Source organism: Gymnoscopelus microlampas (genome assembly GCF_963454915.1).
Source record: "Gymnoscopelus microlampas genome assembly, chromosome: 12".
Lineage (NCBI taxonomy): Eukaryota > Metazoa > Chordata > Actinopteri > Myctophiformes > Myctophidae > Gymnoscopelus > Gymnoscopelus microlampas.
Genome location: NC_139949.1, coordinates 14,349,589 through 14,368,814, shown reverse-complemented (window position 1 = coordinate 14,368,814; position 19,226 = coordinate 14,349,589). Strand labels below are relative to the sequence as shown.

General features: G+C 41.0%; 1 protein-coding gene across 1 annotated transcript; it reads left to right on the top strand.

Annotated features, from left to right (window-relative positions):
* The first annotated feature begins 793 nt into the window (after positions 1-793).
* Positions 794-18,636, top strand: LOC311056853 (LIM domain kinase 1-like). The gene is made up of 15 exons (XM_084073691.1): positions 794-1,075; positions 4,962-5,100; positions 8,157-8,266; positions 8,760-8,936; positions 9,340-9,445; positions 10,569-10,849; positions 11,521-11,710; positions 12,516-12,602; positions 13,626-13,757; positions 13,838-13,897; positions 13,995-14,060; positions 14,274-14,466; positions 14,782-14,837; positions 15,374-15,531; positions 17,068-18,636. The coding sequence occupies exons 1-15, from the start codon at positions 1,032-1,034 to the stop codon at positions 17,630-17,632; spliced, it is 2,364 nt and encodes a 787-aa protein (XP_083929817.1). The 5' UTR covers positions 794-1,031; the 3' UTR covers positions 17,633-18,636.
* Positions 18,637-19,226: the final 590 nt, after the last annotated feature.

The window sequence follows — 19,226 nt, the reverse complement described above, 5'->3', positions numbered from 1 at the left end:
TCACTGATATTCAGATGAGTATTTTGGTCTTGTTTTATTTATCATAAAGCACTTCAGTGGCTCTGATCCGGACTGGTTCTCATACTCCTCTCTCCTGGAATGTAATTTTCCCTCTTCATTTCCCTCTTTGTTGTGTGTGGTGAATGAGGCTGCTGTTAAACCAGGGTTTGGAATAGTGTGGTAATTGGGGCATTCATAAAGAGATTATGGCTGTGTGCCTGCTTGGGCTGATGGAAAGAGAACTGATTCATGTAAAATGTGTGTGTGCGCGCGCAGACACACACACACACACACACACACACACACACACACACACACACACAACAAACACACACTGACGCAAGCACACACAAACACGCACATCAGTGAACATGTGCCATGCCTTTGCAGATAACATGCGCAAGCATAGTTCTCTGCTCCGGTTGCAGCCTTTTACATGCTATGCAGAGCAGGGAGGAGTGTAACTCTATCTAGCACTTGGAAGGTCTATAAACCAAAATGTTACAGGAGAACTAGGGTGGTGGTGGTGGGGGGGGGGGGGGTTCTATCCGTGGCTTGGTTTGCTTAGTGGTGACCAGCAGAGGTTGAATGGTTGGCTGTCAGTGACCAGAAGGTGACCAACAGAGGGAAACTGTCTGGCTGTTACCAGCAGGAGACTTTAGGATTGACGCTGGCTGACAGTGGCTAGCAGAGGGGCACTGGCTGGCTGTCAGTGACCAGTAGAGGGAGACTGTCTGGCTGTCAGTGACCAGTAGAGGGAGACTTGCTGTCAGTGTGAGGTGGAAGAGTGTCTCCCATACAGCCAGACTTCATCTGCCCAGACAGCATAGTATGAGCACATGGAGAAAAACCACACAGGAGGTCATTGCATGTGTGTGATAGGAGATCCAAACAAACACGCATGAGAGTGGCAAGCTCTGCTATTTATTGCTGTAAGACTTTCTGCTAAATCGGTCCCGACCTGACTTGACCTGGGAGAGGGAGTGAGTGACAGCTGCCCTGCTGGAGTGAAGAGAACAGAGCGGTTCCAAATGTCACGACGGGACCAGAGATTCCGCCGAGGAATGAAAGGGAGGTACGATCCACTGGCATTGTCTTTGTAGTGTGTGTGTGTGTGTGTGTGTGTGTGTGTGTGTGTGTGTGTGTGTGTGTGTGTGTGTGTGTGTGTGTGTGTGTGTGTGTGTGTGTGTGTGTGTGTGTGTGTGTGTGTTAGAGAGAGAGAGCGATGGAGAGAGATAGATAGAGAGAGAATCAGATTGTGTGCGTATCAAAAAAAAAAATTGATTTGAGTTGCTCAAGTCTGATTAGAATCAAGTCATGTGACTTGTGTCCCTCTCCTCTGCAATGTACACATACTGTATAGTATTTAAACTTCTCTATTTAAATACTTCTCCCAGTTCCAATGTAAGCATGTACCTTTTTGCAAATTGTCTATACTCTTTTTGCTGTACCATAAAGGTTTTGGGTCAGTAATATTCATGTTACTCAGTGGCAAGTATACTGACAGATGTTTTTAAAGGAAGTCCGGCAGGGAGATAACAGGGAGGCAACCAGAGGATAATGCGTCACCAGGACATGACATTTGACCTACCGTGCATTATGACATCATTAGCAAGGGTTTTCTTTTTTCAAATATATTTTTTTCCCAACCTTGGGTTGTGTCTATTGTGTCTGGGGCACAGGGCCACAGGAGCAGGGTGTAAGGACAGAGATGACACTTCATAGACAGAAGAGAGCCAAGTCAAATTCACAGGAATATTTAAACATAGGGTCCAAGAAGATTAATGATGTGAGTCAAACTTGAATCAGAAAACATGAGGTTACATTTCTTTATTTCATGCCTGGATGGATTCTGGTGTTGAGTCTGAGTCCAGATGTTTCAGACTAATGGCAGATGTGAGGCTGATTATGTCCCACATCCGTCGCCAAAGGCAAAAACAAAAGAAAAACACACAGGAGGACAGAAATAACCGTGCTAGCTGACCCCAGACAATGCTTTTTTTCCCTCCATGCATCCCTTTTCTTTTCCCAGCAAATAAGAAACAGATCTGTTAGCTCTGGGAAATGTCTTAGGACACATCTGTCTGGTAAGCAACAAGGTTCTACTTTGTCATTCTTTTGGGATGCTCACACTAAAACATGAATCTCACTGAATACTGCAATAGAATTGACATTATCCAACATATGTTGGACCCAGTCACACCATGCGTCACACCATACTGTTGTCCTGGATAAATGTCGTCGCCATTCGCTCAAAGTAAATAACTTTACTTCTGGACTGTAGATATGTCAAAGCAGAGTAGGGTTGCTGTGTTTTGATGTCACTGAAAGTGGATGTTTCTAAGTTGTTTACACTGTTGACACTGTTACTGGTGTGCAGATTTTATTTGTTTTTCTACACTGGAGAATCAACCTGCTGGACAGTGATAAGCTGATCATGTCGGATGTTGTGGACCCATTCACAGCAACAGCAAACAGGGCTCTTTCCTAGGTCCGTTTTGAAAGGGTTATTAGATTAAGAAAAATACTTTCACTTTAAACATTAGCTTTTAAAAGGAAGACACCAATTAATAAACCCCCAGTTAACATGTTTATTTGAGCAAGTTGTTATATAGGCCTATATTATTGTCTTTATAGTGAATGATATTTGGTTGTCAGATCTTATTTGAGAGGAAATATGTGTCTCCATATCTTCCTCTCCTGACATGCATTTTCAATTGTTGGGCAAAGTTCTCCATTGTGAGCGTAACATGGCCTTAACAGTCTGGGCGAAAGGAAGCATGGACCTTTACTCTGTCCAGGAAGTTCACTCCCACTCCCACTCCAGGCGGTAGTGTTGGAAAGATAAGAAAACTGTGCAATATGTGGCTTTTGTTCGACAGTATTCAGTTTTTAGCCATGTAACGTTTCACTTGGAAAGTTTTCAAGCAAAGGCCTTGTGTTTGCTGTTCTAGAAGGCTCAACATGAATGCCCTGTGTTGTACTGTAGTTAATGAGACCACTGTCATAATGCTTGGAGTTCATATTGTTCCCTCCTGGGCCAATATTCATGAAGGGAGCGGACTGTTCCCTTGGCGCTGACTTTTCTATTAAGTCATACTGTTTGGTCACAGGTTCTGGTGGGATTCAATCCTACAGATCCAGCAAGGGCATGGAACAATACGTTATCATCATGTGAGACAAGTCACAGTGTTTTTACATAGTCATAATAACTACTAATATGTCACTGATAGTGCCTAACCAACCAACACTCTGTAAGTAGGACATGAAAAACATAGAGAAGAGGCTTTTGACATGCATCGTGAGAATGTTTGGAGCATAACTGGATTTCCTTTGGGGATATTCTGGTGGTTTACGGGCTGTGGTAATTAACTAAATGAAACCTAGTGCCCCTATTCTGGGTCAAACATTCAGAGAAAATAGCAGATCTTCAAACGTGTCGCATTGTGACGCGTTGTGAACTTGTCGATCAGCTGTTTTCGGCAAAGAGTTAGAGTAGAGGGGAAAAGGAAGGGGCCAAGTATAGACCCCTAGGGGACATCAGTCAGCAAAGTGTATAAGTGGTTAAATACGTAGTACACACTACCCGAATTATTGAGCATGAATTCAGGACCCTTTAAAACTGTTTCTGTTTGTCTAAAAATCACTTCTGTTATTTACGTTTGGATGCTGTAGTTCAGACACAAATGGATAGTTTTGAAATGACAACTTGATGTTGTCATCTATTCTAAAGCAACCGAAACAGGAAGTGAAAGCGATTATCTGTGGTCTGTTGGAGCCAGAAGTGTCCCAGTCCCATTGTTGTGACCCTAGGGCCATAATGTTTATTTTCTGGTAGGCCTAGGATACTGTGCTGTGTGCTGTTTTTCCCTCTGCCTGTCCTTCCATCTTATTGGTGTGTGTGTGTGTGTGACTGAGTGGTGATGAGTGACTGATTGACTAGCAGCTGGTATGGGTGGTGTCTGAGTGTGACTGGGAACTAGTAACATTCTGGATAATGTAATGCCATGGGAGTGTAAGGGTCTTGCAGTTTTTTGGTAGTTTGTATTTGGTAAGACATGGGTTTCAATATTGAATGACAGACTGACGTTTGTGCCTGTTGAAGCCACACTGTTGTTGTAGACAAGGGCTTGACCGGAGGTTCGAGTCGATCTGGTAGTATAATCACACTATAATAATGGCCGATACATTTATAGAATGTATAACAACTATGAGAATTACAATACATTATGATCCTGGCCAAAAACAAAGGTCAGTGAGTGACCAGCAATTATGAAGTATTATGATACTTGTTCTTATAAGATATTATATAATCAAATGTTGATCAATGTTATAGGCATTATGAGTACATCACTGTAATTTTGAAAAAGAAAAGAAAAGCATATTCTCCTTCGCTCCTTGTGTGCAAATATGTTTGCTTTTTTTTTATTACCGTTACTACAATGTAAAAAAAAAGTACTCTTATGGTTAGCACACAAAAGACCACCATGTAACCTTATACAGAGATACTATATGCAGATTATGATGCATTTATACTTGACTGTATAAGTAATTATAGGGATATGTACATATTATTATGTATTATGATCATAATTATGAAGCATTATTTATGAGTGCTTAAAACAACAATAATACAGAAGATTATAAGGTATGTTTAGAATGCATTATAGACATGGGCTTCATATCATTTCTACTCCCATCCCCTTCGTTCCTCACCGCTTTCTTTCCCTCCTCTTGCTATCCCAAGGTTCCTTCCACGACGCGTCTACCTATTTCCTTCCTAATTCTGCATATACATTTCTTTAAAAAGTTCCATGTTTTTCTTGTAGCTTTGTTTATATCCTGTACTCACTACTGTACTGTAATTACACCACAGGGATCAATGAAATCGTACTGTATCTTGTCTCACTGTATGTGTCCTCTCTCATGCATATCCTCTGCACCACATGTGTTTCCGTCAGGTGTTGTGAGTGTGGCTGCATCCTGTCTCACTGGTACTATGAGAGAGATGGTCAGCTCTTCTGTAAGAAGCATTACTGGGCCCGCTACGGAGAGCAGTGCCACGGCTGTAAGGAAGCCATCACTACAGGCCTTGTCATGGTAACCTTTTCATCATTTACTGTAACAACTACCGGTAAACGGATATGCTGAGGGGATGGGGAGGAATCCATGCCCCCCATCACAATTGAACAATTCAATTAACCATCTATGTTAACCACATTAACCCTGGCATCCCTATTATTTCTTTTTAAACAAAAACAAAACACAGTTTTTCAAATCAAGAAGTATATAGTGTGGTTAAAAATACTTTAACCACTTACCAAAAAAAAGATAAATGTTGCATGACTGTCCTCCAGTATGCCTCCACTGTACTACCTAATGAATAAATACAAATACATCAGAGATATTATGCAAAATGGGAAAGAATGTTTAAACCGAAAACATTTCATGGATCGTGGTCTGGGAGAGCTTCCTCTTTGTCATAATAGTTAAAACATTTTCATGTCAAGGACCCACCTGAAAATCTTTGTGCCAGGGACCCCCATTTTAAAAATGTTTTTTTTTTTAATATCAGATCTACAAGCTTGTGAGCTTGGCTAGTTTCAAATAGCTGATGTATATACGGTTATAAAGTGGTTGAACTGATTTTGGTACTATGTTAACTAATTTTGCTGGGGGAACCCCTCGAACCCCCTCAAGGACCCCTGGGGTCCTCGGACCCCACTTTGAGACCCACTGTCATAATACATTCCAACAGTCCAGAGTTGTGGACTTTTTCAGCGAAACACCACATCACACAATACTACAACACGCTGCACTAAAGTATAGACTCTTAACTCTGACCTGGAAACACAGTTGAACTTGTGGGTGCTACCAATGCATATTAAGTCATAATAGACAAAGAAAAGCAGATTACTGTTGTTACTGTGTTAGAGTGTGTGTGTGTGTGTGTGTGTGTGTGTGTGTGTGTGTGTGTGTGTGTGTGTGTGTGTGTGTGTGTGTGTGTGTGTGTGTGTGTGTGTGTGTGTGTGTGTGTGTGTGTGTGTGTGTGTGTGTTTTGGGTGTGTTTGGGGTGGAGATGCCATCTGTCGGTTGTTGCTAGCGTCTGTGTATGACAAGAGTGTGTGTAAAGGGTATGTCAAAACATCAACAGAGAAATGATCTGAGTCACCAAATTACACATTAGAGCTACAGAATGGGTGACACTCCAAAACGTACAATTGTAATAACTGTAATATTGTATAATGCAATATGTTACTATAAAATATGATACGCTACATCGGCCTTACATTTACAACATTTTACATTATATAACTGTATAATTCTTACCAGGGCTTTTGTATTGTGCAGGGTGTAAGCAATAATACTCAAGTAAAAGGAAAACACTAATTTCCTGGCCCATTTCTCCTGTACTGGCCTCATTTTGACCTGTACACTATTCACTGTAAATCAGTCCTAACAGAACAGACTGTACCTGTACAAATTATAGGGTTGACAGGCTGAAATCCTGTTACTGTCCCCTAAACCAGTGGTTCTCAAAGTGTTTCATTTCAAGGACCCTTAGTTTGTTACAGGGATATGGCAACGGATCCCCATAACTCTGAGAGTTTACAAAATGGAACCAAATGGACTCAATTTTGTTCCATTTGTACACTCTCAGCGTTGCAGCCCCATGAAGGTCCATTTGGTTCCTAACTGTCAGTAAGTTTCACTGCCCTAAATGGTTAGTTTATACAGGTATACTCAAATAGTAGCAAATTGATTACACATTGATGTCCAAATTCAACATTTCAATACAACAATGCAATAATATAATAATAAAAAATAAATGTACTTAATAAAGCAAATACTCCGGTACTTTAGCTCAAGTACAAATTAACCATAGAGTTTACAGCTTATGAACTGGACCTCACTCTACAAGCTCAAGCCTTGTAATTAGTCAACCTATTACAATAAATAAAATAACTAAAGCCAACTACTACTGTATGTTCAGAGGCTTCCTTCCTCTTTGCTTCCTCAATGTGACAATAAATGATGTGGTTTTTTTTTAATCTCTAACTGTTAAATTGGAGGATATCCCATGTGGAAACAACCTGACAGTATCAGGCCTTGAAGCCTTAATCTACACAAAGAACTTGCATAAATTCAAAGTTTGATTTGCATTTTTGCAAATCAGGCCAAGCCTGCCCTATTTTCTTTGGTTTCGTTGTTGCTTTCATCTATTTTTCTCTGAGGAAGTTCTAAGGAAAATTATATTTCTCAGAAAGAGGGCAGTCTGATGCGTCTGTGGGTTTATTCTACAGTATGTAGCAATATTGAGACACATTTGGCTCACAGTCTTTGCTTTTTGAAAGCAAAGTCTGAAATCTAAGTTGCTCTTAATAGAGGATTAGCGAGAGGTCAATGTGGGGACATTTTTTGTTTGTTTGTTTGCTTGTTTTTCATCTTAATGTATTGCAATGTCGTAACATTAATTGTCTCGTTACGTTATATAATATGCATCTGGATTCTGCCAAGTCCCGGAAAGGACCGCTGTAATTGGCTCCCAATGGGCATTGTTGATACTGTAAATGTATAGCTTTCTTCCTTTGAATGATTGTTATCCTTGCCTACTCCCTCCCATTCCCCCTCTTTTCTAGTGGATTAATTGTGATTGGCTGTGTTTGATTGAACTCACCTGCAATATTCTGATTATCTGACTGAAGCTATAAAGCTTCCACACAGTGAGTGGGCGGAGTCTATGGTCTGGAGTAAGGCTACACCTGCAACCTAATTACCTCATCTGGCTGTATAATGATATGATTGATATATTTTCACAGACTACTGAAAAAAATAAAGACACGTCTGTTGTCTGCATTTCTTAATTTCTCAGTTGTTGGATCTTTATGTTAGGTACTATGTAATTAAAATTGTGTTTTGGATTTTGACTGGATTTTGACTGTAGCAGTATGCAATTTAACCTTCTATATTTTTTACTCCTTTCTCTGTCTTCCATCTGTCTTCTCATGGTCCACATTCCAAAAACATATAAATGAAAAGAAAAATTGTCTGTCAGAATCCTCATCACACGTATAGAAACTGAAAGCCCAATCTCTCTCCCTGCTCTTTCCATTGTATTATGTCATCCTTCCTGTCTGTGTGTTCACTGTGTGTAGGTTGCTGGAGAGCAGAAGTTCCACCCTGAGTGTTTCACATGTAAGAATTGTGAAATGTTCATTGGAGATGGAGAAACCTACACGCTGGTACAGCACTCAGAGCTCTACTGGTCAGTATAACCTCAGTGTTCATTTTTCTATTTTATTTTGTATGTGCTCATGACATACACACACACACACACATGCACTTTTGTAATTTTGTCACTGCTGACCCCTACTGGTTGGTTTTTGAACTGGTCGGTCCTTGGGATGGTAAAGAAACCACCTCCTCCTCCAATACACATGGAATTATCTGCCAGTGAGGAGCTTCACTGTGAGGAGCATTTGGGGCCCACAGAAATACTTGAAAATAAATGACCTTTGAGGATTTCTCTGTGTAGGAAGATAGGTCGAATGTAGGAGAGATCCACACAATGACATCCCATGTCCACAATATCACCTAGTAGCATAAACTGTAAAATCCTGAGGATATAGTGTAACAATGGACCTTTGCAGGTAAATTTTTACACTCTCAGAGTTCAATTAAACATTAAAGATTTTGCTGTGTAAGTACGAGAGAAATGGAGATGGTAAACTGCCTCTACTTGTCTGTCTGCCATGCAGTGGCCACTGTTTCTGCAAGGGCATAGCATCTTCTGTGAGTGATACGGCATCGCCACTGACCAGGAGTCCCCACTTGGTGGCGCTAGTGTCACTCCCTCCCCGTGCTGATGGCAGACGAGGGCTGAGTGTGGCCACGGAGCTCAGCCAGGAGAAATGGCCTCTGGTCACCGTGACAGAGTGAGTTCTCTGCATGTGCTTTATTTGTCTGAATGCAGACTGTATGTGTCAAACCTTGAAGGGAATGTAGATAACATTGCTTTTTGTCAAGAAATGGCAGGATAGGAAACATATTCTCATATGACATACGTATATAAAATAGATACAGTATTATGTGTAAGAAAAATGTAAGTTCCTCAAAAGTTGTTAACGTGAAATGTCAGTGGTTTGGAATTTACTACTAGTCTCGCATAGCCAGATGATCAGAGATCTCCGCCTACCAATACATCTGGTGACTAGCTGCTAGAACAGCAGCAACAACAGCCGCTAAACAAACCTACTGTGCGCTTGCTACTTTGGCCTCCTCTTTCCTCTATTGTTCCTCTTCACCTCTGTCCCTGCCACCCTGTTTACTCTTCCTCAGCCTGGACCCAACCGTCCTCGGCACCGACCTGCTGAACTCCATCCACACCGGAGACCGTGTGCTGGAGGTCAACGGCATACCACTCCGCAATGTCTCCCCGGATGAGGTACTGTAGCCTAAAATCCATGAACAATACTCTGTAGGTACACAACAATATCCTGTTACCGGTATGTTGAATTAACACTGAGGATTTTATTGTGTAGTACAGTGGTGAGAGACATGAGAAAGAGGATATCATGGAGGATAAACGGTCATGAATCAGATTGGAACCCAGGATGTGATTTGATGAAACATGCATTAACTGATTACTACTACGGCAATCTGGGAACCCATCGGCAAAGATGCAGAGCTCTGAATCTGTCTTGAGAGATTACTACTAGGGTGACTCACAGTTATACCAAAATATTCTATTATCATCATGTGCTTTTGGTATACTTTAGTTAAGCAGACCAGTCAAGCTGGTCCCGCGCTCATACACCCTCCAATCACATACGGCCACGATCCTAATGGTTCATCTACGCGGTCTATTTAAGCAGACCGACATTCACTCTTAAATGCTCAACATCTCTCGCTGCTTAGGGGCGGCCATAGCTGAGTGGTTAGTGAGCCCGCCTAGGTAGCCAGAGGCCCTGCTTGCCCCAGGTTCGATTCCAGGCCATGCTAGCATATGTGTCGATGAAATGAAATTTGTCCCTGAGCAAGACTCTTAACCCCTAATTGCTCACAGGTTCTCATTGGAAACAAGACCGCAAGGACTTTCATGAATAACCTGTTAAAAGGAATTATCCTATCCTTATCCTACCACAATGTCATCTCGTCAGTGATCAAAATCCCTTGAACTTCACAGCCTCCTCCTGTAATAGCATTCATGTCTTCACTCTGTCGGCATGTAATTCAATATGGGTTCATATATGTATTGTATCGGATCCTTTACAGTTCTGTGTATCTATATGTTCTGTCATATGAGGGGTTTTTATGTTGACAATGTAAGAACTGTGTATATCTGCTTCGGGGCGTTTGTGATCACAGGGTCTGTGTCATGCTTACGCAGATTGTTCTGGAGCATCACGGGAGCAGATCACTCCACCAAATGCAATGCAATATCCCTGCAATAAATGATTTAATTTTGACAATAATGTCTGACTGAACTTTAGTAGATGACTACATAGAAATCCCGAGCATGGGCTTTGACAACTGTTGGTCTGTGACCGCTGTCCGCTCACTTCCAGATAAAGAGTGTGATCCAGGACACTAACAGACCACTGCAGCTGACAATAGAGCACAACCCTCAGCCTGCTGTAGAAGCCAGCAGCTCCGCCAGCTGTCCCCAGGACACCGACGCCACCCGCCCTGACCCCCGTGTCCATGGCAGCCTCGGCGGAACCCCCAAACTCCCCAGCGTGGAGGAGGAGCCGAGTCCTGGTGAGGCAATGGACAAGCCAATCAGGATGTCTGCCCCCGTGTCACCTCAGCATCAAGGAACAATGGAGAGGCGTTCAAGACATATCCTGTAAGATTTCGGACTCTTTCATGTGTTACTTTTTCCACACGCACGCACGGCGCACGCATACGCATATGCACACATACACGCACACGCACACGCACACGCACACACACGCACACGCACACGCACACGCACACGCACACACACACACAATTTGTATCTTCTTCTGTATGGTTGATTTCACACTCAGTGAGAAATGAATTTAGGTGACCACTGACCACAATGTTTTTTTTTCTATGGTAAATGAAAAAAACATTTGTTGTCCTTGTGCACAGAACTTTAAAGCTGCAATCTGTAACTTTCATGTCCTTCAAACCTTGGTCTCCCATGCAAGTGACAAACATGTTGCTATTGAGCTATCACGGTGTGCATGTAATATGGAAACTGGGAAGGCGAGTTTTTTTTCCGTTTGACTTTCATGAAATACCTCTTGTCAACCAGTAGTGGCCCTACGGTACCTGTAAATGTTTCAAAAGAAAGGCAGGCCTCCAATCAGTGCAGTTGTGCTACTTATATCGGGGCATACATACATAGATAATAAATTGCAGCTTTAAATTTAACACATCAAAAGACTTGCGTATCCAAAGGTTTCACCGCAAAAATATTGTGTGCGTGTCCCAGTCAATCAATAGACTCACTTACAACATACATTTGTGTTTCTGGTCTCTCTCTGTCAGGCGTAGCTGTAGTATAGACAAGTGTCCCCTCTTGCCTGGTGCCATGCCCCTTCTGTCCCAACGGCGGGACATGGTGCGCTCAGAATCTTTGCGCGTGGACACTGGAGACAGGAGCCACCGCATCTTCAGATCCTCAGACCTCATCCACGGTGAGGTGCTCGGCAAGGGCTTCTTCGGACAGGCTATCAAGGTACTGCTGGCACAGAACCGGGAAGCCATGGTTTATAGATGCTGTAATTGATTGTGACCTCGACCCTGCTTTAACTCATTAAGACCAGTCATTTTAGATTTCTTTGGCTATTCAAAAATAGCAGATATACAGAACCACTGATTATAGCAACATACGTTTTTAAAAAAAAAAGCTTTTAGGATTTAGAAGACATTTGTAGAATCCCCAGAAGCAAAGATTTCTCGTTGCCGCACTATGAGCTTGTATATCTGCTATTTTTGAATACCCATAGAAATAAAAAAAAATGACACAGATGCGTTCCTGGTCTTAATGGGTTAAGACCCAAAAGTAACTTATTTTGGTAACTTCATGGCCCACAATGGAAACAAGCCTCTGGGGCTTTTTGTGGTATCCTTTTAGCATAACCTTTGACCGTACCAACTCCTGTACTGTTAACAATCCTGCTAATAAATGAATGAATCAAAAACAAACAAGCAAATCGAAAGGGCCAAGGCGTGAAATCCCACGTAATAAATCACTACCTTCGAATTGTAGTTCCATCTCAGGCCTTTTGGCGTTTTGTGAAATTGTAGTTATTTACACACTATACTTGACTGTTAGATGTACAACTGGGCAGGGTAGTTTTAGATGGAGTAGATGAAGCATAACTTCCTGACATCCATCATTGCTTTAGTGTTTTGAATCCAGAGTGGCTGCGTTCCAGTAGGCCACAATAATATCAGTGATTTAGACTTAACCTGCTTTAACTTCTACAGTTTACATAAGTATGCAGTATATTGTCAGTGACATAGCTGCTTCTGTTCAGGTCACACACCAAGAGACTGGAGAGGTGATGGTGATGAAAGAGCTCATACGTTTTGACGAAGAGACACAGAAGACCTTCTTAAAGGAGGTAGGTTCTGTAGGCTCTCAAACCTCAAGATGGTAAACAGCCCCACAGCATTTCAGCATATTTAATAGGCAAACGCATTTGAGGCTGAATGAATTTAAATCTTTCCTAGCCAACAAATAAATGGCTAATACATGGTTACTATTCCATTTGCCTACAATTCATGTCTACTACTGTATTTGTGTTGTTTATTACTGTCATGTTGCTGGAACAGGATATGGCTACACTTTAGAATAACTATCCCTTATAAATAGTTAATGGATCATTCACAAACTGTTAGTTAATGAGTTATTAATGACTTGTTAAATGTTGCTTAATAGTTTATTGTCTCATAAATAGTTAAAAGGACTTCTGACAGCTTTAAGTACTGTACAAGTAAACTCCTGCTACTATTCTAACAGTACTGGAAAACATAACACCAGAGCCCTCTCCTGTAGTCAATCACCTACAACCACCCAGCAAGGCCTTCCTTCAGGGGACCAATTTAAACACAAATGAATACTGTTATACTTTATTATACTGTTTAGGTTAGTAAATATGCTTGTTAAGATCATGTCAATAGTTTACAGACCTTTTGGGGATCTAGCTTATTCTGAAGTTGTAACTATTCCCCATGTATTAATGTTTAGAAAGGTCATTTTGTATTAATTCTTTTTATTTTATTTTATGATTATCAACCGATTTGTAAAAGGTCAATAAATACTGCTGCTGAGATATAGAGATTTTAGTCCAGGGAGTTTACACACACACACACACACACACACACACGCGCGCGCGCACGCACGCACGCACGCACGCACGCACGCACGCACGCACGCACGCACGCACACACACACACACACACACACACACACACACACACACACACACACACACACACACACACACACACACACACACACACACACACACACACACACACACACACTGTATACATGTTCTGTATACAGTATTTAGCCTACGTATGTATGTTCTGTATATATGTAGCTTATGTACTGTGTGTATGATTCATCTACCTTTGTACAGGTGAAGATGATGCGTTGTCTGGACCACCCGAATGTCCTCAAGTTTATTGGTCTCCTTTATAAAGACAAGCGACTAAACTTCATCTCAGAATATGTGCAAGGAGGAACTCTCAGGGAGACTATTCAAAAGATGGTGAGGCTGGTTTTAATCTTCATCCATGTATTATCAGTAGTGTTTTGAGCCATATGGTATGACATTCTCTTCATCTGTAGGACAGTGATTTTCCTTGGAACATGAGAGTGAGTTTTGCCAAAGACATAGCAGCAGGAATGGTGAGGCACTCCTACCTATTACTCTATGGTTATTGCCAAAATTATGCTTCACTTGGGGTCAGGATACTATGTTCCATTTTCCATCTTTCTTTCTCAGGCATATCTACACTCCATGAATGTCATCCACCGTGACCTGAACTCGCACAACTGCTTGGTTAGAGAGGTAATGTACCGCACTAAGTGTTTATTTATATCTTGTTGTATGACAAAATTAAGTATTTTCAACAACAGCAAAAAAGTTTGTCAAAAATGAAGAAAATACTTCATTTTTGTCACTTAACCCCAAATAGCTCCCCACCAAGCGCTCATCTGAGCCAGCTGAGCAGCCATCTGCTATGTGAAGCTGTAAAAGCAATTTCCTTTCCTTCTGTCTTAGAACCAGAGTGTGGTGGTGGCAGACTTTGGCCTGGCCAGGCTGGTGAAGGAGGAGAGGTTTCAGGGTAGGACCCCCACTCTGCAGAGACCCCCAACAGGGAGTGGGAGACTGTCAGAGCTCCGAAGACCAGACCGCAGGAAACGCTACACCGTGGTGGGGAACCCTTACTGGATGGCCCCTGAGATGATCCATGGTGATTACTATTATTATTGTTATTAGCGTCCACTAGAGGGCGATGTTGCACTTCCACAAAAATAGCCTTTCAGCAGTAATAATATCAAGATGAATCACTGTGATGTTCTGAGTTTAAATCTGGCTCATGATTTATGTTGAGTGGCATCATGCCACTCAACATTAATCATGAGCCAGATTCATGGCTTCACTCCAGTTAATCTTTCCAGAAAAAGAAGAAAAATAAATGGTAAAAAAAAAAGTAGAAAAGTGGAAAATACTTGCAGCATATGCTAGGGCCTTATGTGTTACCTTCATCTCTTCTGTGCACCTCCAGGGAAAAGCTATGATGAACGAGTAGACATCTTCTCCTTTGGCATCATGATGTGTGAGGTAGGACCACTTGACATCCTCCGGAGGCAATGTTTCATCTAACAATTTACAATTTAGACATTTAGCAGATGCTCTCATCCAGAGGGACTTACAAATTGCATGATCAGAGTAAATGCAATGAAGCCAATCATCAAACAACAGGGAAAGGGAAAATTGTTACATACATAGAATGCAAAGAACAACAATTAAAGTGGCAGTGCTAACTGGGATTTAAACATTAAACCGAGCAGTTAAACATTAAACCTAGCATCTGTCTATGCTATCTAAATAACATTTGTAAAATTGTAGAAAACAATACTCTATATGCAAACTGATTCAAAGAAAAGCTCTGTTACTGATACAGATATGTAAAATCTTTTCTTTTCTTTTTTTACTACAATTTGCTAGAATTGAGTTCAGCGAAAGAAAAGGTTGATTATTAAAATGCATCTTTTATTCCACTGTGTATATGTGTATAATTATATAAAATATTAAAAACATCACTAAGTTGAATATTTTCACTGTTGCATTGTGCCCATGTCTCTGTGTCTCTCAAGATAATAGGCAGAGTGAGTGCAGACCCTGACTTCCTGCCTCGGTCCTCAGACTTCGGGCTGAACGTCATTGGTTTTCTGGAACACTTGCACCCTCCAGACTGCCCCACTGCCTTCCTGCCCCTAGCTGCCCTATGCTGTGACCTGGAGGCAGAGACACGGTATGCAGTCAGTTCTCAAAATCTTTCTTTTCAAGGACCCCCAGTTTGATATCGTTACTGTTGGGCTGAAAGCTTGCATGTCCAAAACTATTACTTTTCAGGAAATGTAATCCAATGGATCCAATGTAGTTATTATTTAGTCACAAGCTCTTGTTAATTATTTTCATTAGTTAAATATGTATAAACCCACAGACAGACTTAAACACTTTCAACATGGTGTCCATATTTTGGGCATGTCATCTACAATACTTGATTTGATTTGATTTATTTGCACAACATTTTTGTATACATTTACAGGACATGTTAGTTATTTCCGAGGGAAACATTACGTGATAGTTGTTGTGCCGGTGAGGTAAGAAACCCTGGGGGGCTTATGTAAGAACCTCACCGTTTACATTACATATAATGAGAGTTATTTAATATTAAAAACAAAGACAGAAAAAAGAAAAGAAAGAAAAAAAAAAGAAAATATAAAAGTATATACCTATGATAAAGGGTATAGTACATTGATAAAAATAAAAATAAAAGTACAAGACTGAGCAGAAGAGACAGAACAAAAACAAAACAACAAAAAGCATTGAACAAAGCAAAACAATTATGCTATTACATATTCATGTGAATAAGGATTAAATTATTTGGAAACTGGTCTAGTTTTCCATTTGGGTATTTAACTTACTTATTAGGCTTCTTTTATAGGTAGGTAGGGAGGATGTGGTAGCCACCAAACTGAAATGGGCGTTCCATAATGAAACTCCTTTGTACTTGATGGCGAACTGCCCCCTATTGGTGGTACATAGTGGGACATGCAGTTGGTTTGCTTGCCTAGTGGGATATGGGTGAAAGCTGGAATTTGGCTGGAAATACAATTTAAAATGATTTGGGAGGTGGGTGTATTGGTATTTCGTTTTATATACAAATAGACATGTTTGGAGTACATTTATATTAAAGATTGTTAGTATACTGAGTGTTGAAAAAAGGGGTGAGGAAGGCTCCCGTGGGCTAGAATTTGTGGCTAATCTGACAAACCTTTTTTGTAGTATAAATAATTTATGGAGACAAGAAGGATAGGTACTAGCCCATACTGTAGGTGAAGATCTTTCAGAAAGTCTTTCAGATGTTCAAAAAGACTGAAAATAGCTGATCTACAAGCAGGGTGTCGCATTTTGCTCAACACCACAGATCTTTGAGTTTGTGTCTATTATTTGTCTCAGTACGTGGGTGCTTATATTGTTCTGCTGTTTTGTTATGGTAGCTTCCTCATCAGGATTTAATAGTCTTATCAGTAATAGCCTAATTCAGTGATGACATAATTTCTCTTGTTGTGTTAAAATATATTTAAAAGGTTGGAGATAACTGTGCTAGGTGGACTGTGGTATTGATGGGGAATCTTCCATCACATTTTAAATATGCTTTTCTCTCTCTCTCTCTCTCTCTCTCTCTCTCTCTCTCTCTCTCTCTCTCTCTCTCTCTCTCTCTCTCTCTCTCCCCCCCCCCCCCTCTCTCTCTCTCTCTCTCCCCCTCTCTCTCTCTCCTCAGTCCATCCTTTGTGAAACTGGATGAGTGGCTTGAGAACCTACTGATGCATATGGACATTGGCCTGCCTGTGCTGTCTGAGTTGGAGCACCACTGCAGGGCCTTCTGGAAGAGCTACAATCAGCAACACCTCGAACACACCCTCTCATCCGACCACAGCCAGCAAAACCACAGTCTTATTTCAGATAACTCCGGTGGTCACACACAGCCTAGCTGTGGTCTCGCTGAACTGTCTCAGCATCGAGACGAGAACATCGCTCTCAACCACAGCCACCGAGACGCTCAAAGCAATGGCAACCACCCCTGCTTGAACAGTGACCATGAGGACGGCTCACAACCCAAGAACCACGACTGCTCTAAAGGTCACCTGATGTCCACAGGTGGAGATTCAAACAAAGAGCAGTGTGAAACATTTGAACACAAGAGCCACTCAGAGCATCCATCGGCCCAGCAGGAAGCCTCTCAGTCGCAGCAGGTCCGCAGCCCTCCGCCGGGCCGCCCTCACAGGCCCAGGAGAATATGCAGGGTTTTGTGGGACAGAACCACGGAGGATAGCTCGTTTCTCTGAGGGCTAAAGCCCGATTTATGCTTTGTCATACGCCGCTGCCACAGACCAACAATAGCCGATCTATAGCTTAGGACTATTAGACCGGCTATTTTGGGTATTACGGAGCATAACATTAGGCATAAAGTTACCTCAGATAGATAAAGACACAATGTGCAACACGCAAGCCACGTCAGCACTTTTTCCTGTTAAAACTAATCATTCTTGTTGAACATAGATGTCACAACACTTTATCACTGAAGCATAAACTAGGCTTTAGCGGAAGCCAGCTTTACCAGTTTGGTTTTATATCGACTGACTGTGGAATGACAGTGTATTTTGCTTTTTCAAAGTCACCTTTTCAATTACAATGTCAAAATAGATATTTTTGTCGGGTTTGAAAACCTGCAAAATGTAGAACATACAGGATGGTCAATGACATCAATATACTATAAATGCATCAAATATAAATATGTTTTAGAAGGTAAAAGAACAAGGAATGTGTATGCATTTGTGTGCATCTTCTGATACTGCTGCTCTGTAAACCAATAGGAAAGCCTTGACTAAAAGCTGTGAAAATACTGCACTTTATAAAGCTACACAATTTGGATTCAGAAAGCTTACTATTTGATGGCCATGTACCTGCATTTTAAACAATATCAAAACGATTGGAGGAATGTGAAGGTTTTCATTTTAAACCCTTGGAATATTACATTTTGAACAAATAAAAGGGAAAGATATTTTAATGGCATTGAATTTACTAATTAAGTGGACCTGGGGCTGGTTAGCCCAGATCCCTACAGAACCATGGATGCAGGCCCAGGTGAGAATAAGTGTGCTCATAATAAAAAAGTATAGAGATCATTTGTGAACAAAATAATGTGGTAGCCAGCCATACTATTGAGAATGTGGATGTTTACATATTTGGCAATTGACCAAAACTGAAGACTGTGACATTCAGCTGTTTACATAATGAGTATTATCTAACTCCATTATTTGTCCCCTGTGCAGCTTGAGATGGTGCCTAGAGATGAATTGATAGGAACCGAAAGATTGGTCCCAAGTTTCCCAACAGAGGAATATTTTGTTTGATATATTGGACACAGCCTTCATGTTAAACCCAACATTTGTATCTGTGAAACCAACTAACAACCACTGAGTAATGCAAAGATTTGCTATATGTAGCCATGTGACATGTGTTGCATATCCCTGAAAAAATCCACACTTAATAAATATGCGTTTTCTATGTTGAAGACTTAACCGGGTGAATGGATGAATTTGAAGTCTCAATAGCTTTTCTCTGTAGAGAACAGGTGGATTTACTGTATAGGTCTGTTGGACTTCAAACTTGAGGAGACCTTTATACAACTAAAGTGACTGTGGGAGCAAATATAAATATTATATTAGCTATTATTGTAGTTAGGAGTCATGTCAAGTCACTCCACTGGGACATGGATTAGAGATTGTCTTGTTTCTTAAATATAATTTGGCCCATATGCAAATACGTAAAATAATAATCTAATTAACTTAACCTTATTGACAGTCATGCTTGATTTTCAAGATATTGACGGTAGAAGCAAAATTGTCAAATGGTGTAACCAGTATTTTTCATAAAATT

Bases quoted from the DNA above. Each gene is read 5' to 3' on its own strand.
- LOC311056853 (XM_084073691.1), top strand. From the start codon at position 1,032: ATGTCACGACGGGACCAGAGATTCCGCCGAGGAATGAAAGGGAG. The intron at 12,603-13,625 runs GTAGGTTCTGTA...ACCTTTGTACAG, and splicing joins AGAAGACCTTCTTAAAGGAG to GTGAAGATGATGCGTTGTCT. The intron at 15,532-17,067 runs GTATGCAGTCAG...CTCTCTCCTCAG, and splicing joins GACCTGGAGGCAGAGACACG to TCCATCCTTTGTGAAACTGG.